General features: G+C 31.4%; 2 protein-coding genes across 2 annotated transcripts in view; both read left to right on the top strand.

Moving 5' to 3' along the window:
- LOC118201420 (uncharacterized) overlaps positions 1-26,052 on the top strand; it is a 298,201-nt gene that overhangs the window by 42,182 nt on the left and 229,967 nt on the right. The window lies entirely within an intron of this gene.
- Positions 9,353-25,697, top strand: LOC118201428 (biotinidase-like). Its single transcript, XM_035373541.2, has 3 exons — positions 9,353-9,481; positions 19,674-19,872; positions 24,065-25,697. The coding sequence occupies exons 2-3, from the start codon at positions 19,678-19,680 to the stop codon at positions 25,412-25,414; spliced, it is 1,545 nt and encodes a 514-aa protein (XP_035229432.1). The 5' UTR covers positions 9,353-9,481; positions 19,674-19,677; the 3' UTR covers positions 25,415-25,697.

Raw genomic sequence — 26,052 nt, 5'->3', positions numbered from 1 at the left:
GTTAGCTCAGCGTGAGTGTTAAGTATTATCTCTGGTTTTCGCTCATTAGTTGCATTGCGTTGTGTTTAAGATTCTTAGTAGTTTGAAGTATCGATATTGATTGTATTCTGTGAAGATTTTTAAGAATACCTTTGTGGAAAGTTTCACTCGGAAAGCTAAGTAAAGATTTAAATATAAAACTTCAGGTTGGTCATCGGCTTCAAATCTTTCCAACATGCTTATCCGCTTGCAAAATTAGAAATGTACAACCGAAACTCTTCATTTAAATCGTTTCCCATTCGGTTTAACTACTTTTTTTCTTGGCGTGTGTTTTGAAATTTCACATTAAGAAATTTAAGGAACATCATCCAAAATGTTCTGACATGTTAAATTCTTTTCTTTATGTTGATGATCTCTGCTATGGAGCCTATACCGTTCAAGATACTTATCATTTGACGTCTACGGCAACAGAGATATTAAAAGCAGCGGGATTTCATTTGAGGAAATTAAAAACTAGTTGTCCGGAATTGTATAAAGTTTGGAATGGAAACGGATATGAGGAAAATACTGACTTCGGGAGACTAAAGGTGCATCCAAGAGATAATAGGCGGCTGAGCGGTAAAGTCGCTGAACACTGGTAGTTCGGTCTGAGGTTCGAATCCCGCGAACGGGCTGGCTGCATGGGCGTTTTTCGTGGTTTTCCCCATGTATAACGTGTATACGAGCCAGCTTCCCTTAGAAAGTCCTCCACGAAGGCATCCCTCTCCTTAGGCAGATAGCCCTCGAGGCTTTGCCATAATTACACATATCAAATCAAATCAAACCAAGAGATAATAAGAGGTTTTGTAAACAATAACAACATTTATTTACAAGAAAATATACAAAAATTTCAATCAATTAGAGATATACTATTAGGCATCTCTGCCTTCCATGTCCTAGACCTTTAGTATCCTGTCTGCCACTGACTATTGGGACGAACACAGCGCGCTCTAGTCAGAATGGCGCTGGAAATATGTAATACTCCCCACCTGAACTCATTTCAGTTCACTTACCATTGAATTGTAACTAAATTTACATTTAGGAACCATTTAAAATTACAAGAATAAAAATATAAATAGCATATTATATCAAATACAAGGCTTCAAAATTATTCAATCACTTGACATACAAAAACAAATTACACTTTTAACTTCCAAAGAAAATTGTTCAAATATCAAGCCTTAAAACATAAGCACAATTAAACTATCATTAATACACAAATAGAACATTAACAGGGTGCAACTCAATTAAACTAACATAATTAAGGATTAATTTCCAAATTATACACAAGTTGTACTGAGCGTTTTATTTGTCCTTTAGGAGTCTGAATAAGAAGAGAACGAACTTTTCCATCTCTTCAGATATCCATTCCTTCATCACACTGTTCTCGTGCCTTGCCATAAGCAGTCAAACAGTCAATGTACTGATTAATAGTTCAAAAAAACGCGACTCTAAAACACGCCTTTTACATCGACAGTTACACCGAAAAAACATCTCTTAGATTTGAAGAAGTGTGTAATAAAATTAACTCAAAGAAGAATTAAGTTTTAGAAAATTTAGTTTTGTAGCTCTTTGCAAAGTATATTATTGAAAATCGCTGCAATTAATTAAAATATTAAAGTAAAACAAAACTTTAATATAAAATACGTGCACAAAGGTTTTTAAGCATTTTAAGTATTAATTCTAGATTTGAAGTATGATACTCAAAGTTTTTTTTTAAACCAAGTAGTGATATTTGATGCATCTTTCTGTTATCTAATTGTCCAAATTCACACTTCCTTATTATGGTCTGCTCTAAATCCACCCCGTTACCCGTTACGTCCCTTTTAGGTACACCATAGATGAAAATCTACAGACAGATATTGTTGAAACAAATACGATAAATTTAACGACACGGTTCCGTTCTATTAGGAGTCTCTCATAATCACTACTGAATCACTCAAGTCTTTAGGGGTTTTTTGAACTAGGACACTTAAAATATGAACAGTGCCCTTGCCGGGACTCAAAGCTAGACCTCTCGAATACGCGCCGAGTTTGCTACCGTTACACTACGAAGGCACGGTGAAAGGAAGGAGAAATACATTACGTACTACCCCTTTTAAAATGGCGACTGGAGATTAGGGAAAGCAGTCGCGAAATGCTGATGGTGAAGAGTTATTGTCCGTCAACTTTTAGTTCGGGCGCCACTGTAGAGTCATTAGGTTACTTTGAAGCAAGAGCTATGAAAAATATGCAGTGCCCTAATTTTAAAAATTTACGCTGCATTTCTAGTAGCCTTAAATATTTGTGAATAACGAACGATTAAATATAAAGTGTACTATTAATGTAAAACGAATAACATGGAAAGACGCTATAATTTAACGAGATTTCTGTTAGAAATTAAATTATTCATCATTTTAAAGATAGTAAAAATATTTGAAATATCTAAAATGTCCTTAGTGTAAAGCGTGTAAATATCTTTGATATACTAAAACGATAAAAGTTGCACGGAAATTTTGAAAATGCACAGAAGTCCCAAGCTAACGAATCGGAGACTTATCCTTAAAAATATCAAGCATGAGCCAGGAGATAATATTCTAAAAATCGCAGCAGATTTAAACGAAGTATTCACAAGAAAAGTGACTGTTGGGAAGAGTCTCTAGAGCGTAGGGATACAATGTGCGATCAGCAAGATCGGCAACAAGAAAACAAGGAAAATAAGCATGGTGTTCATAAAATCCATAGTAAGAAAAGATGCATGTTATTGGAGCAATGTCAGTTTTGCAGACGAGTCTAAATTTAATATATTTCTGTCCTGTGGATGAATAATTGTGTGGCAAAAGCCGAACAAACATTTGAAGAGTGGCAAAAGCTAAATTAAAAAACTATTGCCTACTGTTAAGGACAGGATAAAGACACAATAGTTTGAGGATGTTTCTTCCCTCTGGGATAAAAAATTTAGTTTTTAAAAAACGTTATTTGTTTGTTTTTATCACATATAAACTGTTTGTTAAAAATGTCTGAATACTTACGTAAGTTTATTTTTAGAACTTTTTGAATAAGCAATTTGTTTTTACCAAAACGTTTTAAATAACACATTTCAAAGTGCAGGTTTTACAAAAGAGGATCAATATTATATATGAGAGAAAAATGAGATCATTTTGCTGATATTTTTAGCTAATAAATTGCAAATAAAATTGAAAACAAAAGTAACCCATTGTAAGATAGAACTTCAGTTGGTTTGTTTCACTGATGCCAAATAAAAGTGTTTATTAAAAAAGAGAAGGATGCGATTGTTGCCACTTCATTAGTACTAAGAAACACCAGTATCATTGCATGGCTTTAAAGTACCTTAAATTATTCGTAAATAAACAGATTTTTTAAAATGGTCTGTACAAAATTTAGTGTTTATTTATATTAATTATGGAAATAGCCCATTTTCGACTTCCCATTCCTTGTTTTCCTTTTACTTTGATTTCAAAATACTGCAGAAATCAGAAAATTTTGAACTTTTGTAATTAACGCAAATGTTATTTATCAGCTTATGTTGAGAAAACGAAATATAAAATTCAAAATTTTTGTTACATACTTCATTTATTAAATTTCATTAGTATTTTGAATAAATATAGGTACAATTTTAAAAACCATATCCCCTTATTTGTTTTATGTTAAATGAAGATTTCAAATTTTACTGTAGTTAAAAAATTTTATTATTGAGTAAAAGGACAGTTTTCGATTTATTATGATTATACAAATGACTGAAGCGGTTAAGAATCTTTTAGATTTCGAATTTGGATTTGAGAAAATTTAGATATTGGTTCCACTTTTAAAAGTTTATGTGATTTTTATAAATTTTTAATTTGTTAAAAATGTAAAATAATATCATTGAAAAGAAAACTTTACATGTGTTCTGAATGAAAATTTCTTGTTTAAAATACTATTATTGAAGAGACCACAATAGTCATAATTTAGCAAGTCTGCGATTTTATATCAAATAATCAGTAATAGTATCGCTGGGAAACACCGCATTGCAAATGTGATTTCCTTAAAGCGTGGTTTGATTTAAAAAATATATTATTCATATAGTATGATAATCGACAGAACTTTGGATTCATCAGCAAAATTTTTGCAAGTATAAATATCCGTTTCTTTTACAGAGAAATTACATTTGGCAGTTCAGTAAGGAGTCTTCTTTGGTATGAATTTTCAATATTTCTTGAATTTTAATGAAAAAACGTTTAGAATGCGATTTTAATTATAGAATTTTTGACATAAAATAATGATTTAATACTTCTCAATCTAATAAAGTAGCTTTTAATGCCATCGAAGTTTTTGGTTTACAATGCAAATTAGTGTCTGCTCAATTAATAATTAACAATCCTGATTCAAATTTCCTAATTTATTCTAATTATTCTAATTCAGTTATTCTGGCTTAAATAAATTTATAATGTAAAGAAATATGCAAGAAAATGGAAAATTAAGGTAAGAATCTAATGTAGCTAACACATGGTCTCCCGGTAATTCGACCTTTTAAATACCAACGAATTTTAAGTAATACGTGTCACTTAAAACTGATCGTTTGCAAAATAAATCTAAGTTGTTCTTTCAAGAGAAAGAAATATCTGTATTAAGAAATTGTGGATTATACTTTATTAGATATAATTGTTATGTGTAGAAACTCGTTTTACTAAATTTATACTCATTTTAAAAAATTCTTATTACCCTCCAAAAAGGAGTTTTTTTTAACGTTTCATGTATTACCTGTATTTACTTTACCTATATTTACTAAATGTATTACCTAAAACATGTATTACCTATATTTACTAAATATCATGTTCTTCGCAATTGAGCCACATAAAATTGAATTCAACATCAATACAACAAAATATTTAAAAGCATCATATCGTTAGGATTTCCCACAGACAGTCTCGCGCGCTGGATATAAAATGTTTTTTTCGTAAAGTGACGCCATTTCTTGTTTTGAAATCGTTGTGTTTGTTAATCATAAATTCTGTAAAGTTTTACAGGTATGAAACAGATAATAAAATAAATTCGAAATTCAAAATTCGGGCTCCCAGGGCCCATGTTCGGGTGAAGGATTACGTTATTCAAAATTTGATGTTCTAGGTTCCGTCTTTTTATCACAATGCGAGAACCATACATACATTCATGCAGATTTTTCATTATTTAATTTCTCTAAATATAATTCAGGGCGATAATATTTGGTGGTAACAATTTAAAAAGAGATTCACCGTTTACAGTGAAATGCCGCAGAATGCCGTTTTGAGACTAATATCCCTTGTTGGCTACCGCGCCTTTGGGTTAATAATCAAATGTTTGCCCTTTTATTTATTTACTAAAAGTTGCATTTTATTGGGTAGTTGAATAAAATATAATTTAAATGGTTTTTAATTAAAGAAAATTAAATGTTCGAGAAAACATACATTTAAAATAAATGATTTTGAAACGAATACCATAATTTAATTTTCTTCCATGTTATTTCTATACTATCAACAAATCTAAATTCATTTTGACCTGCGCGTATATCCCCGGGATATTTAGGTAACAGTAGCAATGATAGTCAGTTTTTTGGAATTACAACTGAATAATGAGTACCGTAGTTCAGGGATTCGTATGGAGAAAAGCACTATGTGTTTTCGAATTTCCTGTTTGTACCTCCTCATCATCAATAGCGCCAGAGGGTACATTTCTTTTGGTAACATGCCTAAATTACAACAATTTTGAAGATCTGCTATGAAACCCTGTTATAAAAATCCTCTTCTTCTGGGGCTTGATATAAATAAATACCATGTCTGAATACACTAAAAATACCCTTAATATGGGGTGCATTATTTTAGAATAAACTCTTATTATAGTGATTCAGTAATTCTCAAAGAAATTCTGTTAAGAGTTCAAAATAAAGCACTACATGCGGTTTATGATATGCAGCCAAAATCTAATATATTTTTCTCAGTCATAATTGTATATGAATCCTATATGCATATACGAATATTAAATACCGAATCTGAGAAATTTTGGATTACATCAAAATTTAATTTTGAATGGGCTCAGAGATTCATGTAAAGTAGCATTTCCGATTGACAAATTTTAGCCAAAGTCTAATTATGTTATTCCAACTGATATAAAATTCTTATAAGAGTATCTATAGGTACTAAAGCTGAAACGTCTTGGATTATATTTTAAAACAGTTTTTCATTAAAAACTGTTATGGGATTCAAATAAAGTACCACTCCCCGTTGTCCACTTTTATCCAAAATCTAAGCAAATTTTTCAATAAATGTAGAAACCTTAAATAGACATTTTCGGAAGTTTCATATGAGCATTATCGTGTACGAAAACGGTCATACAGATAGATTGTAAAAAAAGTAAAAACATGTCATCGATTATTGAACCATGTCAGCGAATTATGGGACCGTAATTCATGCTTATTCACTGAAAATTTAACGTCGAATGTTTGGACTTAAAACATTACCTCCATTACCTATGTACACAGTTTGTCGACAGGTAATATATGGAGAGATTTGTTTCGAAAACATTACGCTTCAAACTTCTTAGAAATGCAGCTTCAACGAATGTGTCTCGGATCTCTTCGGTAAAAACCGTAATTTCTCCTCATAATAGCAGCCTCATGAACTTGAACAAATTAATATATACGTTAAAACGTCTTGATTAGTACATTTCTATAAGAATTATATTGCATTTGTGTGCGGAGAAGATCTACTTGAATTTATTGAGTCCATTTCTTCGATGGGAATTAATATAAAATAATCGATTGGATATTGCAAAACAATGTTTCACAATTTCTTAAAGTGTACTTTTAAGTCATATATAATATTCTAACATGTCCCTACGTAACATATCTACCACATTTCTTAGATTCTATGGGGCAATCGATTTTTATGATATCTTTCCTTAACTTTAATACCTTCAGTAGGAGAAAATACTGATTCTAAAATATTAAAATAAGTAAAATGCTAAAATCCATCCTATATCTTTCTTTCATAAAATATTCCTTATTTAGGTATAATTTTTAATTCAACAAGTTACTTTCTTAGGCTACGATACAATTTTTTATGATCCTCATTACATGGTTTTATCTCCGATTTTATGAAAATAAAATCCTTGTATTTAGATAATTGAGGTTCCTATCAAGCTTACGAATTTTCCAAATTCTCTTTGCTTCTGTAACTGCTATTGCAACAACCTTTTTTTTTCAGACCTATTCATTTTCAGTCACTGAGTTACAAATTCCCTTAAATTATACATTAATCATAATACCATACTACTCATTCAGGCCAAAGAGTACAACCATTTTCTCTTTTTTTTAAAAAAAGTATTAATGACTAATTTATACCACTAAAAAAATTTAAATAAATGCTTTCTGGAACGGGAAGTATAAGTATAGGCTAATTTATTTTTTTCTTATTACTCGTAATTCAAACGCGCCTGTTCAAAAAAGAATACTTAATCTCATTTTATTCTATAATGCATTTTTGATATGTTTTTGAACTGTCTTATTTTTAAAGCACTATTTTCTAACTTTAGGGAGTTATAATAAAATGGCACATGTACCGTGCTTTGATCATTCTAATATAACAATCTTAAAAAAATAAACCTTAGTTATCATTTAACATTCTCAAGCTGAGACTTCTAGGCTAATGACTGCCAATGAAAATAAAAAAAAAGTTCTGGCGAGTTTGGAAAATCTAAGCAATCAAAACTAGATTACTTAACAGATACCTTTACTTTATATTTGAAAACAGATACGACCATTAATAACACTTTAAAGTGATAGGTATCCAACATTTAACTCAAATTATTGATACAACTTAGATGCAAATGAGGGAATTTCACAGAAGTATGATTTCATTTTAGTGCTTTTGCTCTGTCTTATTGTTAGGATGTTTTGACGAGTTCACCTTTGGTAAATTGAACCCAATTAAATGTGCATTCACTCTGACCAAGAAGACAATACCAACACTGCTAAGTTGCTGCCAGGGAATAATGATGTCTAATAATAATATTTATGGCAGCGAATGTACACTTAAATTGGACAAAAACAAAGACAGAAACTAGCAATCGAAACAAGCAAATAAACCATAGTATTTTTGATTTATTTATATTATAAAATATTTAGACACGGGCAGTCTCCAGCAGTTTCGGTATTCTAAGCAATCAGTACAGTTGACGTTCCATGCAAATTAAACATAATAGTAATTCAAAGCTAAATACAGCTTTATCTTGAACGTGGTTAGGAAGAAAAGTTTAGCTGGCGTACGTCCGAAAATTAGCGTCTTTGCCAAATGCCTATGTCCACCATCTTTGCAGCCATCCTTGGCTAGACCTAATATGTCTGTTACCTAATAATGACGTAATATGTTATCTTTGGCGACTGTCCATGAACAGTATGTTTGTAGATAGCCCAGATACGACCTAATATGCTACAAAATAATATTTTTGAATAGAAGACAGAGTAGAAGCGGACGAGACAATTTAAAAAATATTTTAAATAATTATTTTAATATTTAACCAAAATGATAACACAGAAAACGGACGACAGCATATTTGTAACGGTTTAGTCTAGATTCAGGTAAAAGTAACCCAATTATTATTGCATACATATCAACAGAATGTATCTACCTGCAGTATGTTCAAGTCGCATTTCTTTATACTTACTTTTTATATGTTAAAAACTATATAATCACAGAAATCTCAATTTAGCTGGCTGTCTTGATTTAGGAACATATTCTTTAAAAGTAGATTTTTCCTCAATCACATTGCAAATTTTGTCACCGATTTATTTTCATCATGTTAGTTGATTATATCTTCAAAGGTTATCAAATGGAGTACATATTATTGGAACAGTGCGTCAAATCAGAGAAATATAAAAGCTAAACCGTGGCGAGTGTTTTATTTTTATGTTTTATTTTATTTTTATGTTTATTCTTAGGTTTGTTTTATGTTAAACATATGAAGAACTATAAATATTCCACGATCTGTAATGCAGTGATTATGAGTATTTGGTGTTGCCATTAATAGAATTAAAATTTCCTTTCGGATTTATATTCCGCTTTTAAATGAGGTTCAATGGATGGAAAAGTGAAATCTCAAGGCTTCTTTTGAAAAGCAAATTCTTGATTTAAAGTATTCTATCTTTTAAGATATGCAATAAAATTTCGAAGAAAGTGAAACGCACGAGTAGAGAGAAGTGTATTTACATATGCAAATATTGCCAAACTCATGGACGAATGCCAGAGATAACCATCTTCCCATCATCAATAGCAAATTGCTTCCGCTCAAACAGGAAAGTTTAGTAAAAAAAATTCTTTTTATTTTTTACTTGAAATAAGCTATGATCGCGGCGCCTCGAGAAAGCATTGGGAACGCATGCTGAGTGCGGGCATCCGTAGCGTATATCTTCAGTCAGGTCCCTGTATTTGTACCTGTTGTTTCTAAAGACTTGGTGAGTATTACTCAAGTATATGTTCTACGTTTATTGGCGTTATCGTTCCTTATCATTACCATTATTGAGTTTTTTCTTTGTAAATGTGATATTACGGAGCTAAAATATTAAACAAATTACATCTTGTATAGTGCCGATTATATATATTATATTAGCCAAGTGTTGATCCCGACATTTATTATTTTATTTAAAAAATTAGATGGAACACTAGCTTGCATGCTTGCGTATGCTTCATTACAATAAATTTTTGTTTTAAAAATAAATAAATAAACATTTTTAACACGTTATGGAATCAAATGACAAACGTCTTTTGATTAGTATGATATAACTGCGTTTTATCATAGTTTATATTCAGCAGTTACTTTAAAGTAAATGAATTTTTAATAGCACAAAATCAAAAGTAATTTTGAGGGCAGCAACAATGCAGTCGTATTGTCAATTGTACTGCACAGCCTGAAATTTTGTATGAAAGATCTAGCATGTAAATTCCTTGATCATGATATTTATTATTTAATTAATTGAAAACTTTTTAAACCAGTAAAAATACTAGAAAACAAGTACAACAAATTAAATATTGAAAAGGCAAAAGATGGCTTGAAATTGCAATATATTATTTATTATAGTTATGAATATTAAGTTAAATTTTTTGAAAAATTTACTGTTGATCTATACCAATTTACACTTTTTCTCCAAAATTAAAAATAATTGTATGTAATAAATAATAAATGAAAATAATTTTTATTTTCTGCTCAATTTTTTAAACACAAAATATAATTTATTATAGCGGCTTTCATAAAAATTAAGCTATGTTTGAACGATCAAAGGAAACTCCGATATATTTTTCAATTATTTTATTAGAAATGAGTGCCTGTTGGTTATAGTTTACTTCATTCTCATTCCAAGCGTAATAAAGAGAGAAAAAACAGCATGTATTAAACAGATTAATTATTCATTAATTAGTCAAGTAGATTAAATTTCTTTTCTAAACTCGTATTTACACATGAAGATTAATTACATGCAGGAATTTTATATAGAATTTCATAACAATCGAATGATTATTCAATATCTGGAATAAAAAGAGGTATTTTTAGGGGTTCTATAAAAAAAAGAATTAATAAAGATGTTTATAAGATATATATATATTTATAAGATATTTATAAAAATAATTATAAGACATATATATTTATTTACATGCAAAGTATTTCTACTCGAAATTTTGTATACCATTTCTCTTTTTCTAAAACATTTCTTTTCTATGCACAGACGCAGAGAATTCTAAATTAAATGCGTCCTAGAAATAATGCTAGCTAGTTTAAGAAACCAACCTAATGAAAGTAAATTTCAAAATTTGGTAACAAAAATTAATTTGGTTATCAGAAATTAAGTAATAACTTTTATTGCAAGAGTTATTTTAGTTACAAGTACCTCTTCTGTTATTCTTAATTATCATAGCGATCTGAGTAATCTTAAGAGTAGATGGAAATGGTCCATCTCTGGAGGTATTCTTGGTTTCTAAATACGATAAAACTTTGCCTACATCTATCGGAAGTTTGATAACACCCAAAGTGGTAGAATCTGAAATTTACTCTTTGCTAGTTCCGCAAGCTCTCTAGAGACTTCCGTTTTGACAGAATTTGAAACCCAGGTGTCAAGAGATACTATGCCGTTTCAAATATCCATGCCTTCTCCAGGATTCGAACCGGAGTACATTGATATGGCAGACGGTTTTGCTAACTGTAATAACGTTCTTCTCAATAGGCAACAGATTCGTTAGTATTTCCTTGTAAGATGAAGAATATAAACGAAATGTAGCTAAAATTTTTACATGCCGGTTAAAACAATTATTTCTTACAATATGCAATGAACCTTTTCATGGTGAACATGAATGAATGAGAATAAGAAGGAATGAATATTTCTGAGAATAAGAAATATTTCTGAAAGTGTAAATAAACATCTGTGCTGCATATCATCTCCTTATGACGATCACTTCTGAGAACCAAATCGTTTGAAACTCTGTGCTATATTCTTATACAGAGTTCCATGTGCTTTAATAATATATTGTTTTAATAATTATTTTTAATAACATTAATGCATTCTTTTAATATACAAATTAATTAGGGTGATTTCGTTTCGCAAAATCTAGTGCATTATAGTACATTAATCTATTGCTAACTGAAGTAGTGCATCGCTGTATAACATATTCAAGCGTAAGAAGTGCATAATCATGTCATAAAACAAATTATTTGGTAATAATACAATATTGCATATTTGTTAACAACTAGGGTCTTTTAAAAATTTTTGCATAGCTATATAATAGTGAAATTTGTATAATTATGTGCATATGTATACATCGTACAATCGTGTATAAGGCATATTTGTAAAACTATGCATAAAGTACATTCGTATAATTTTGTAACATTTTCAACTGCTATGCACCGTTTTAAGGGTCGCACAAAATCTTTTTTTAATTTAGATATATAAATCTAGTCTGAAATGTCGATCTAATTTTTTTGGGTTTGACAGTTAGTATTATAAGGTATCTCTCCCGCTTTCCTAGCGTACCTTCGTGGTGTAGTGGTTCTGCACGCTGGGCAGAACCACTACGCCACTACACCGCAGTATTCCAGAGGTCCGCGGTTCGATTCCCGGCGAAGGCGTTATTTATTTTTCATCTTGCCTGCTTTTCAAAAATTACCTAATGTAAAATAAAAAAAAAAAAAAAAAATACGATGGCTTTGCTCTACGCGAACCAGCAACCTTTAATTAATTTTCTGCAATTCAGGATCTTCCCCCTAGATCAGTACCTTCCAGAACATTCGCACCTATTACATAATCGCTACTATAAATACTGAGTGCGCGCCATTTTGCGTCAGTAGCTTCTCTTTCCTTGTGCTGCTAGGACCTATGCTGCTACGCTTCTCATCTTTCTTTCTTTGTTAGAATGTTATGACGTAGAAAGTCAAAATTTAATCGTAACTCACTATTGAATATATAATTTGGAGAACTTCGTCAGAAAAGGAAATTGATCTGCTATTTGAATTAAATAAATATGTACAGTTAAAAGTGAAATTCTTCTATGTATCGTCATTGGATATCCTCCTTACCATTCTGCAAAAACCATGCCTGAACTTTGATGCCAAGCTTCATCATCACTGCCGAAATATCACATATATATTCCATGCAGATAGCTAAAAGGCTTTGATTCACAGTCGTTGTTAGGGGCTATCCCCGTGGCGTATTACTATTATCACTACTAATATTAATAATAAAAGGGATAAAAGTAATAATAACAATTAATACGTAAAATATCCGTTGCCATTAATGCCTGCGTTATATCGTATTAGACCTAATTTGTAATCATATGTCAATGATTACAAATTAGGTAGACATCTACTACAGTTACGTTTAGGAAACGTAAACTGTAGTAGATGTCTACATCTGACACTCATTTTTGAAGCAGTTTCACAGTCTATGCAAGATCTTTACTTCTTTAATTTTTGCAACAGTTTAGCAATCAGTAAATAATTTTAACCTTATTAAATCTTTATTTCTACAGATTGTAGGAGGATATTACGAAGGCGTAAACCTCTCCCTAACACTTACCCGTCAAAGTTAGATGTGCTTCGCGCATGTGTCTTTGGATACCTGATCAGAGGTTCATCAACCTAATCGTCCTTTCTTTAGCAGAATTCCAAGGCCTTTTGCCAAATCGAGGGAAAAAATTTCACACCTGTTATGAATAAATAATAGGAGATTGCTGTGATAGACGTGAGATAAGTAATGACAATAGAAGTATTTTAAATGATATATATAATTACCGGAACTAGGGAACTGGAAATGGCGAAACTAATGTGCTGACCATAGCACAAGAAGAAAATACGGGAAGACTAACTTAATTTCCGACAATTGGTTATATATTGTCTAGTTTCACCAAAATCTTATCGTCTTTGTCATCTTAATATGTGTTATTCATTTTACACAATTGATTTTGAAATTTATTTAAATATGTGTAAATCTTTTAATAAATAAGCTCTTTCAATGATGGTACTTTCAATAAGTAAGGGATATACGTTTATTTCGTAAAGCGTTTGTAAATCAAACCAATTTGAATTTTAAGCTTTTTTAAGCGGAGTCTTTTTCTTTCAGTTAATAACTATTAACTGTGTCTGCAATCATGAATCAAATATCAACACAAGAGGATATTAAAAGTTTTATGAGATCGGTTGAAAACATAAGACAATTTTCATGTAATTTGCATCGAAAAATAAATATGTATTAGTGAAGTAAAATTAAATTATACTCTTGTAATCATAATTTGATTCCTTTAATAGTGTTTATAATACTTTTATCGGAAATGAGTATTGCATATTATTTCCGTAAACTTAGACATTATATTCATTGCGTTATCAATGTATTCTTTGCAAGTACTGTATCCACCGTAGAGTCTAGGCAATGATAATTATATAAATTCACCTGCTGTATAGCAGCTTCTAAAACTGTGCTTGCTGATATTGAAATAAACAGTTCCTGTAGAATTCTTACATTCAAATTAGCATAAAAGGGGGAGGAGAGAAAGTGATATAACCAACACGCGAAATGAAAAGTATGAGAAAATAAATAAAAGTTATTATTCAATGAATCATCTTAACTCGCTAATAAGATTATTAAAATTAAATAATTTAACTCATCCCAGATAATATATCCTACTGCCAACAAAATAGCTTTGGCGGGAATAGACCCGGCCGCAGTGAAATAGGCTGGTTGCATGAGGTTTTCTTGTCTGTCCGCATAGGTAACATAAATAAATTTAGTTTAAAAATTTCTTCATAAAACTACCTTCCTTCCCGAAAGTTTACTGCCGTAATGAGTTTGACCATAAAGAAAAAGTAAAGAAAAAAACTAATTACAAAGGGAAAAAATAATTTCATCATTGATTAACTGATTACGGTAAAACTAGAATGGAGGATCTGATCAGTTTTTTCCTTCCTTTCCTTTACGAAGAAGGATCGTTGTGGAAACTTTTTTAGGGAAACTGGCTTGCATTCACGTTACACATGAGGAAATTTATGAAAATTCCATTTTTTTTTTTTTTTGGCTCTTCGCCGAAAATGAAAACCAGGATTAGTATCCAACGCTCTTATTCACTGTACTACTAATAAATGCCTAGATATAATAGAACATTCACTGCACATACCTTTATGATTAGAAAATTCCACGATAGTTTTCTAATTTCCATGCCAGTTTTTAAAAAAGTTTGTTACAAATGGCTGCGAATTAATTGCCAATAAAAAGGAGCACATAGATTTATTCAATTATCGAATGGTTATTTAAATTCTTACAGCCGATTATGATCCTAACAGCTATGGTAATTAGCAGCTGAGTAAAAGGACGTAGAGTACAAAAGTTTGTAGTTATCTCGCAGAAGTGTTTAAAATCTGAAGTCCTCCTATTACAAACTTAGAACAATATACGAATATATATAAAATAAACAATGTTTCGCAAATAAATAGTATTTCACAAAAATTGTATAAAAATATGATTTAAGTATTTATCAATTAAATTTTATTCTTTAACACGTTTTGCCCTTTCATTTCAAATCAAGTAGTTTTGTAAGTTAAGCAAACCTGTTCTTGTGCTAGTCAAACTAAATTCTTACTTAGGTTTGAATTTTTATTTTAAGATTACCGCGTAAAATCCTCACCAAGCCTTCATTTTTACGACCGTTGGTCTTAGACATATATTTACAATTACAAAAATGTTTTAAATGACACAGATATTCCTGATTTTCGCATATTTAAAAATTGAAGACATTAATATTTCAAAAATTACGAAATCTAACCTTTTATAGTTTCCTCGGTCCCTATATTCATATTTAGGAAAATTTTGCACTCGTTATATAAATATAAAACACAAAACGTTTTATTGCTGTAACGACAAAAATTAAACCAGATATTTCAACTAAAATCTGGGATTTTTGAAGTCGTATTTAATATCTATTGAGGAATTGTTGATTTTTCCACTTTAATGCTATTCAATGCCGTTATGTGGTCTACCGATGCATTTAATTTTTAATTTTATTGCATTTGGTATGCCAAAAGAATTTTCGCACAAATTTATAAATTTTCCCTGTGAAAATTACATTATTAATATTCTCATATAGTTTTATTAGAACCATAATCTCGTAATCATACTGAAAATTCAAATTACACACATTTTTGATTTTCGATTAATGCAAATAATACTATGACTGGCTATGAGTTGGCTAAGTGCCAATACTGAAAACTTTCAGTGTTTTCTAGAACATTAATTCCATAAGATTCTACGAATAAGATTTCCATTTTGAAAAAATTATATTTACCAATACATTTTCTAATAATATGTATAGAAATACTCGTCACTTAATCTCTTTATACACGAAAACGTTTTCTAAACTGATATAGTATTTTTAGCTATTTTAGCTATGTACACATGCAAATATATCGCCTGTCAGTTTGTGTACAGCCCTTAAATATGATCGGCAAATTTAATGCTAAATATATAGATCAATTTTTATCGGATGGGTGTTTTACTTTTTATAACGAGTACAAAATTTTCCTAAATATAAGTTCAGGGATATGGAGAACATATATTATATTAGATTTCGTAAAAATACTTTTTTATTTTAATTTGGAAATATGAAACCATGAATTTTACATCATTTAAAACAATTTTGCAATTCGAAATACATGTCTGCGACCAACGGTTGCGAAAATGACGGCTACTAAGAACTTGTGGTTACGTTGTTTGTGTATAAATACTATGTATAAGGTAGCAAATTACAGGTTTAGATAATCAGAAAAAGGAATTCCAGTTAATTTTTCTGACTAAGGAAGGGGGGAGGAATTCACATACGTAAGTTAGTGAATTCTTAGTTGGGAGATTTTAGAGACAAAAAATGTGCCTGAAACGCCAAATTAGGCTTCAAAACAATTGATAAAAACTGGAATCGCAAGTGGCCAAGCTGTAAATTATCATTTTGTGATTTTCCTCATGTGTGACATGGATACAAGCAAGTTTCGCTTAAAATCTCCTCCATGAAAGTGGGCCTACTTTTAGGTAGATAGCCTTTTACGTGCTTTGAATTAATCACATAAACATACTGAAGAGACTAGAATCTATTTTAAAAATACAAATTGAAATTGAATACATTTAAAAGATATTGGGATGAAATACCTTTTAAAAATTAAATTTCGGTAACAATTTTTAAAGCGTCCTCATTTCGACCGAATTTTAAAGAAATAAATCATGTAAAATACAGAATTAGGCTAATTTTCCAGCTTGCATTTAATAAAAATCATATAAAACACCCGTTTGGATCCTGGCTTGTATTCTGTTAAATTTCCAGTTGATGGAAAACTCTCTTACAAAAAACTTTCTATTCGAATTTCATATGCGAATATTTAAGTTTGCAGTATTTTTATTAAAATATTTCACGTGATAAAATCTTCTAGTGTGAAAGCCTAATTTAATTGTTTCATTTCTACAATCAGAAATCTTCAGCTCGCATTTCAAGAGGTACTTAGTTGTGTAATACAATGTGAAAATGTAAAACAAATCATTTGATTAAATATATCTGCAAAAGAGTTCCGCAATAATGCTCCAAAAATAATTTGCTATGGAAAGTAGCTATAGAAATGAATAATGCAACTATATTTAGAACTTAATACTAAGAAGAGTCTTTTGTAAATCAAAGGTATTCCCATTTTGAAAAATAGGCAACATATAAATAGTTATTTCTATTTAATAAATCTTCCGATATTGCTAACCTGTTTGTTGTAGACAAACTTTTACCGAAATTTTATAATAACTGACACGTTATTATGCTTCATATTAATGTCATTTAAATATACCTGCATTTATACAAATAAAAGACATCTGAATAACATTAATCCCGCTTCTAGTCCCGTATGTTAATTATCTGTGCGTGCTCCGCTTATCAATAAATGCAGGCATACCTCATTTTATTTAGTTTTGCATAGATTGCCCTTTTTTTTAATATGTGAAATGCTGCTGGTAAAGAGCTTCGAACGAAAACAGCTTCAATTCATCAGCCCATTTCCTCTCTCGAAATCTTACAATATTGTAAGCCTTTTTTATTACTAAGCAAGGATAAAACCAAAAGTAATTTTAAAGTTGTCTTTAACTTATCAATATGTAGGAGATATTTTAATTTCCTAATAGTTATTTTTTAAATTTTAAACCCTTTCCTACAATTTCCTGCCAGAATGAGTTTTCAGTATTTCTGTACAGCTACGGCTAAGTTTTGATTAGTTAAAACTAGTTTAGTTTCTTATTTTCTATCTCAAGTTAAAGCCCAAGTGGAGACTTTTCTATAAGTCCGAGAGGGGCAGAGTGTAGGTATTCTGAAGTTAAAATAAAAAGGGTAATTTAATCCTTCTTTGGACCTTATTCTTGTAGTTGTCAGAAGACCAGCGAATAGTCTCTATACACTTGTCCAAGGACTCTAGTTGCAAAGGACTCTCAATTTAACTAGAACCCTCTTAACGTATTTTTCAATTTTTAATGTTTAAACGTTATAGTGATTGTTATATAGTTCTATGTATTTTTAAAACTGCCTTCCTCATGTAATAACGAAATGAACTGCTTGAAAACGTTTTTCATCTCTCAGAGTTCCCTATGTTGATGATACTTTAGCGCTTTTTGGACTATAATAAAGATTAGTTAGCAAAGATTTTATCAGTTACAAATTCGATTGATGAAACTGCTCAATTCAGTTTTAAAACTGAACTTTTCTCAATATTCTAATTGCACAGTGGACTGGGTTCAGCACTACGTTTCACAACAAACCTTTTTCTGTTTCTTGTCTATCTATGCAAAATCAAGTCACCCGTACGAAACAAAGAAAAGTGTTTCTTTTTGAAATAACTCTTATTTCTCAGGAAAACATGAGCTGTCAGAAGAGGATTTTTTGCAGGCCATTTATAAAGATATTTATAAAGTTTTCCTCTTATCATCACAATAGACGTTTTGTGTTTCTAAATAACTATAATAATCTCGTCCTCATAGCATTTTATCCTTTTATCAGTTACAAAACTGTTCGACTCAATTCACCACAAGTTCAAACTTTAAAACTAATTTCTCATTTATCAGTAGAAGTCATTGTTCGACTCTTAAAGAGCATGTCTCTGATTTCAGTTCTTGGAGAATCTATTTAGTGTGATTTGACACGTGATCTTCAAATTGAAGAAATTATAACTTGTAGGAAGAGTGGATTTCTTAAAATTTTCGAGTTATTTAAAAATGTTTCTAGAGAATCGAGGTCTTGAGAAAAATGTACGACTTTACATGAGCATTGGTTGGTGTTGGTGTATTTAATTATGGCAAAGCACACTAGGGCTATCTGCCTAAGGGGAGGGATGCCTTTCGTGGAGGACTTTCTAAGGGAAACTGGCTCGTATGTACGTTACACATGGGGAAAACCACGAAAACACCCATGCAGCCAGCCCGTTCGCGGGATTCGAACACTTTACATGAGCAACGTAGGTACTTGGATATCATTAAGCGTTTGTAGACTGTGATAATCATGTGAACCAACAATGTTCACTGAAGAGTTTCGAGTGAATGCAAACACTGAAGACAGGCAATTATAACAACTTTATTTGAGGATTTCTAGAAGTAGGTTATAAAGTACAGTATTTTGCATCGATAAAAACTCAAATTTAATCAATTCCCGGGGATGGGGATAAGAAAAAATACCCAGCAGCCCTCTCTTGTAAACCCAAGGTATGAATTAACATTTAAATTACACAGAAATTTTAAGACAAAGTTTCTCTTTCTTATTTCCAAATGGTGCGAGGTAAGCTTTGCATATACTTAGATTTGGATACTATTATGTTAAAAAGAAATTATGGCGAAATCGAATGTTATAAATTACAGGAAAAATCATATTTTTCTCTTACCAGTTTTATTTTGTACTTATCATTCTTTCTATATTTATAAATTCCGATAATGATGTTCTTAAGTTCGACTCTGCTGCTTAAACTTGGGATTTTATTATTATACTTTTTATTATTTACTATGAGTAAGCAGTAAAAAATTGATGTTATAAATGACTTAAATAACAAAATATTAAAGTGTATTCTCGTAGAATTTGGATGTGTGAGAAAGTATTACGTATGTTATTTCATTTCAGAGTCATGAATCACTGGGGAGTCTGTTTTCCAATCTTCATGGTCTTTCTTGCTGTGGGTTTATCCAGCGAAGCAGAATACTTTACTGCAGCCGTATTTGAACACGCTCGGCAATCCAACGCGACTACAGATACCCCAGAAGATATAATTTTCAAGAATTTAGCATTTTATAAGAAAGCAGCGGAAGTAGCCAAACGAAAGGTAAAAATAATGTATGTGTACTTTCTATATTATTTCTCACAGTTGCGACAATTCCAGTAGAAAGAATGTTTCGCAATTTTATTATATTGGAAAAGGTTTGGTATTTATATTCCTCCTTCTTAACATTCTTTAAAAATTATATTGTGTTTACATTTACAACAAACTTTCACGGATTTACGTAAAATATATTATATGTAAAAGAAGTGAAAAGCAAAAAATTAAAATTATATAAACATATTACAGTAAGAGAAGCAATGTTAAAAATAAAAGAGATTTGCTTCAGTTAAGGGGATCATACATTTGCTGTATATAAAACTAACAACTTCAAAATTCTTGAATTTTGTAGTCAAGAATGACATTTTACTCCTCCTTTAAAATACTTTTAGAATAAGCAAGACTATTATTAAAAGTTTGAAAAGTTGTTGCTTAATAATATTTGACTTCTACCTTTGTTGTGAAAGCGTTTTGAATTTCTTATGTACAATGTTCTACCAAGTTACAAAAACAGTTTTTAAATTAAAATAAGTTTTTAATTAAAATTTTAAATTAAAATAGTTTATCCAGCTTACATTAAAAAGCATAAAATCTCTATATATCAGTCTACACTCATTCAAAGGAACTGTTATACCAGGTATGATTTGCTCATAAGTTTACTGAAATCTAGACCAAGAGGACAAAATAGTAGTTAAGAATGCAGTAAAACCAAAAATGAAATGTTGATTCACTGTTTCCTCCCTCATGAGAGAAAACTGGCATTGTTTGAATCATGAATGCCTCCTTTATATTTGCAGAAGTGCTCAGTATCATATAGGGTTACCTTATATATATGTATATATATATATATTTATTTAACTGCAGTTTCGCATACTATTAATAAAGCTGTCTAGCACTTCCCCTCTTAAATAAGCATGGTTGGGAAATACGCAGTTTTTATGCAAAATGGTAATGCATTGGCCACATGCACTTGAAGGGCTTTAAATATGATAAACGACCTGGCAGGCAGGTCCTGAAGCTTTATCCTATTATAGGATTCTTACACACAAGTATTGACCACCATTACACGGACTCAGAACTAAATGCATTACCATATATTGGGTTTCCCCGCAAGGCTTGTTTAGGGTTTCCAAAAAATGGCAAGCTAGACAGGGTTGACAGATTTGGTGATTTAGCATAGACGGAGCTAGAACATTCTAGAACGTATTCTTAGCGGTTTTCCTTGGGAATGTTCTCGAAAGGTTAAAAGCTATATATACCCTCAAAATCGTAAAAACAACCTTGTATTTAGCGTAAGTATAATGAAACACTCAATCGATTTCGAGGGCAGCTAAAGGTCCCTCCTCATCAGGAGAAAGAAATACCTAGAAAGAAGAAAATAAAGGAGTCTCAGAAACACGTGGTTCTTATCAGCACTGCACGTGGTTATAACTGGATTTTTAATAAGAGTTGCACTGGCCGCCTACTTTTACTGAGCCAGGCTATCTGATCAAGCATAAAGGACAAGAAAAATTAGCGAAGTTAAAATAGGGAACGAGGGGCAAATGCACCTTCACGCTCAAAATCTGAACTTCAAATAATGGAAAGCAACCACTGAACGGATTTTTATACCCTCTGGTAGTACCAAACGCGAGGAGGTAACGTCATCTATCGGCAAAAATAACTGAATTAAGATAGTAGAATTTTAAAGGCATTAGGAACGACTGGATTGGACTTCAAATCATTAACTAAACCTGCTAAATCTTTGTGAATGTGAAAAGCCTCAAGAAAATCCAATTCAACTATGGAAGAAGCCTTTTGGATAATTTTTGCAGACCCAAAGTCAAAATTATGGTTAAATGTCCAACTATGATACTCTATTGAAGACTTGTTAATTTCGCCTTTTCTGACATAAGATTCATGTTCCTTGATACGAAACTTCAACGCTCTTTTTGTTTGGCCAGTATATCTTAAACCACATTGACACAATATACTATAAATTCTCCAAGAATTCAAGACAGAAACGCAATCTTATAGAATCGAAGGGTGAATTTCATTAATAGGGGAGAAACCGACTTGAAAATTGAATTTCTGGAAAATCCGTGCAATTTTATAGTAAACAGAAGGATAAAATTTGCTTACCAATGAACTTAATTATTTGAGAGCAGTTGCGATGGACCGTGGATTTTCTCCTGTGATTATTGATAAAGCCGTTAAAAATTTTTCAGATTCCCATCAAAGAAGATATTCCACTGTTAGAAATAATATTAATGACCTTGTCGTGCTTCTATTTTATCCTTCTGTTAGCTATAAAATTGCACGGATTCTCCAGAAATTCAATTTTCAAGTCGATTTCTCCCCTATTAATAAAATTCACCCTTCGATTCTAAAAGATTGCGTTTCTGCCTTGAATTCTTGGGGAATTTATAGTATATCGTGTCAGTGTGGTTTAAGATATATTGTCCAAACAAAAAGAGCGTTGAAGTTCGTATCAAGGAACATGAATCTTATATCAGAAAAAGCGAAATTAACAAGTCTTCAATAGCATATCGTAGTTGGACATTTAACCATAATTTTGACTTTGGGTCTGCAAAAATTATCCAAAAGGCTTCTTCCATAGTTGAATTGGATTTTCTTGAGGCTTTTCACATTCACAAAGATTTAGCAGGTTTAGTTAATGATTTGAAGTCCAATCCAGTCGTTCCTAATGCCTTTAAAATTCTACTATCTTAATTCAGTTATTTTTGCCGATAGATGACGTTACCTCCTCGCGTTTGGTACTACCAGAGGGTATAAAAATCCGTTCAGTGGTTGCTTTCCATTATTTGAAGTTCAGATTTTGAGCGTGAAGGTGCATTTGCCCCTCGTTCCCTATTTTAACTTCGCTAATTTTTCTTGTCCTTTATGCTTGATCAGATAGCCTGGCTCAGTAAAAGTAGGCGGCCAGTGCAACTCTTATTAAAAATCCAGTTATAACCACGTGCAGTGCTGATAAGAACCACGTGTTTCTGAGACTCCTTTATTTTCTTCTTTCTAGGTATTTCTTTCTCCTGATGAGGAGGGACCTTTAGCTGCCCTCGAAATCGATTGAGTGTTTCATTATACTTACGCTAAATACAAGGTTGTTTTTACGATTTTGATTGTCACATTAGCGTGTTTCTCTTCTATATATACCCTGCCGTACGCGGAGAAAGAAGTATCTTGAGTTCATTAGTAGTGTCTTGAGTTCAGAACGTAGTTTGAGAGCGACCGAATTGAGTTGGGAGCTGTACTTTAGTCTTTGCCGTGAAGCTGTCTTCACCGTTATAATGTTATAGCCTGAAGTTAGTGTTGCTGATAGTTTCAGCATGTTTGTCGTAGTTTTTCGATGATTGTAAGCCTGTCTTTGAAACTGTCCCGTGTAATACTGGCGAATAAATTGTCTTTTGAATCTTCATCAAGTGTTGTCATCATCACTTTAAATCCACAAACATGTAGAACGCAACAATATGAACACATTTACATTATGAGTAAATAACCGCTGTAGTAACACTGAAAACACATAAAAAGATGTTTGAATGCTTGCCATGATCCTATTCAGTCTAAGAAGTGTCATAATTATATAATAATTATTTTCTATAAAGCTGGCACAAATTTTATGCACCAATGAGTAGTTTTGAATTTTGATGTTTAGTGCTTTCACTAAACTTCAAAATTAAAGAAACGCTAGTAATTTTGATGTGACGATGGATATGTTTGCGGGTGACGGAGAAAAAGCTTTTAAAAAAGCATCCCAATAGAGAATCTTTTAGTTCCTCGTAACAAAATAAAAGTTAATTTCTGTAGATTGACAATATGACAATCTTGATTTGAAATCAGATATATTTTTGTAGTTCCATGATTTTAATGTCAGTCACACACGATGAAAATATGATGAGAGGCAAACGGTTTATGTTTTTTTTCCCTTCATTTTAATGTTTTTAATTAGAAGTATGTAATTTTTAAATTTTCTTTTATACACCTCTTTTTTTTTTCAATCATTTTGTTCAGATTTTGCTTAAAAATGGCAAAAGAAAGGAAATCAATAATTTCTTGTTGTTCTTTGTAATGTAAAAAAGTAACAAAAATTACCTGAAAATATAAAGATAATTCAATGCGTATTTAATAATTTTTAGTATACATTTTACGCTGCTTGTAACTATGTTGATTTGCTATGTTTAAATCTTTTTATTTATTGCAGGGAGCTGATATTATAGTCTTTCCAGAATACGGTATTTTTCCTCCAGGTGGCAGAAAACACTTAAAGTCATATTTGGAAATGATTCCAGATCCTACAGAGAGGAAGACCAATCCATGTAATGAAAGGAAAGAATATGAAAACCGTCCTATTCTTTACAGTTTGAGCTGCTTAGCTAAGCAGAATGGAATTGTAGTTGTAGCAAACATGGGAGACATTCAGCCTTGTGCAGGCCAAGATAATTGTCCTGAAGATGAGAATTTTCATTTCAATACAAACGTTGTCTTTGACAAAGACGGCACACTGCTTGTACGATATTACAAAGAATTTCTATTTTATGACTTCGGCATGAATCTACCACAAAAACAGCAAGATCCTGTGTTTAAGACAGATTTTGGAACTTTTGCCACTTTCATTTGTTTCGATATCGAATATGAAAAAATGACAGAAGTATCTAAAAGGGAAGACATAGATGCTATTGTCTTCTCTGCCATGTGGGGAAATACTCCGCCTCAGAGATCATCTGTCCAACAGTGGGAATCATGGTCATTAGGAAACAATGCTACACTTCTTGCATCCAATATACAGATGCCAGGATATCTTGCAACGGGTAGTGGCATCTTCTCGGGGACATACGGCCCGCTTGCTTATACTTTTGACCCAGACGGTATATCAAAATTAGTTATCGCCAAAGTACCGAAAAGAGGCAATAGTTTTAATTTTTCTTCACCAAATGCTAGTATTATAAAAATTACAATGAATGATACTCAGGAATCTTTTGATGACGGATCCAATGTTCCCACTGAATGCTCAATGAAAATTTTAGGTAAATCAAAGGATCTGTACAAGGATAATCGATGCTTTGAAATGAATATGTCAAATTATTCTTTCGTCCAACTAGTAGAGGATAGTGATCATGTTAAAGCGTGTCTTAATGGCATATGTTGCTCCCTTAATTATTCTTCCAATGGCATGACGGAGAATTTTTATTTGATAGTGTATAATGGAACAATTGATTACGCCAGTCGTTATTCCTTTTGCGAGCAGACTTGCATGTTGACACGATGCGAAGCCCATGGCAGAAATCCTTGTGTAACTTTTCCTCTGAAGTCCCAGACTTTGTTCTACAACGTTCAGCTAACAGCTGATTTTTCCACAAAGCATATATATCCATCCGTTGTAAGCAGTGGCATGAGATTAACCCCTTTAAATGAGTGGAGTTATGGAGTTCATCAAAGATTTTCAGATGCGTACGAAGGCTACATTGATTTCAAGAACTCCTCAGGACAAGCACTTACCTCTGCAGTCTTAAGGGGCCGTTGCTATGATAGAGATCCTCCATATTTTCCCTAAGGATGTAATATTTAGTCAACAAATGTACTAGAGAATTAGTTGAAAAGTAAATAATTAAAAGAAAAATTTAGAAATAAACATATATATTAATAAAAAAACATTTCTTCTTATTATTCTTTATTTAGATGTGCAACTGATTACCCAAATGATGCCTGCTTTTATAAAATAAAGTAAATAAATGTTTCTTAAATAAGGTCATAAACTCGTGTTTAGATTCAAATAATGAGTGAATTAATGATCTCAAGTTAAAATAAGATTCAAATAAAGTATTTTTAAGATTTAAGATAGTGTTTGTTAAATGTCAACTTTTATTTAAAATGCATGAAACTTAAACGCTTATGCAAGGCTTCTAAGGAAGAAGTTTTAATTTATATTTTTGTCCACCTTAGCAAACATTTTTTGGGGATAAAATGGAAATTTATGTCTGTAAAATATAAAAGGTATGTTTGTAAAATTTGCATTCAAAGGCTGCTTAACAGGTATAGTTAGTAATATACTGTCCCAAAATTTACTGGTACCACGATTAGCCAGGCATTAAAAAAATTGAGAACAAAGAATAAATCTCAGTAATTTTGTGTGTGATGCATAGTTGTTGTACCATCGATATTTAAACATTATGCGCTTCTCAAATATTGTAG

This window comes from Stegodyphus dumicola, chromosome 2 (assembly GCF_044657685.1).
Source record: "Stegodyphus dumicola isolate Sdum_Otavi_A_Nest chromosome 2, ASM4465768v1".
Taxonomy (NCBI): domain Eukaryota; kingdom Metazoa; phylum Arthropoda; class Arachnida; order Araneae; family Eresidae; genus Stegodyphus; species Stegodyphus dumicola.
Note: the sequence above shows the minus strand (reverse complement) of the source record. Positions and strands in the feature narration are given on the sequence as shown.

Bases quoted from the DNA above. Each gene is read 5' to 3' on its own strand.
- LOC118201428 (XM_035373541.2), top strand. From the start codon at position 19,678: ATGAATCACTGGGGAGTCTGTTTTCCAATCTTCATGGTCTTTCTTGCT. The intron at 19,873-24,064 runs GTAAAAATAATG...TATTTATTGCAG, and splicing joins CGGAAGTAGCCAAACGAAAG to GGAGCTGATATTATAGTCTT.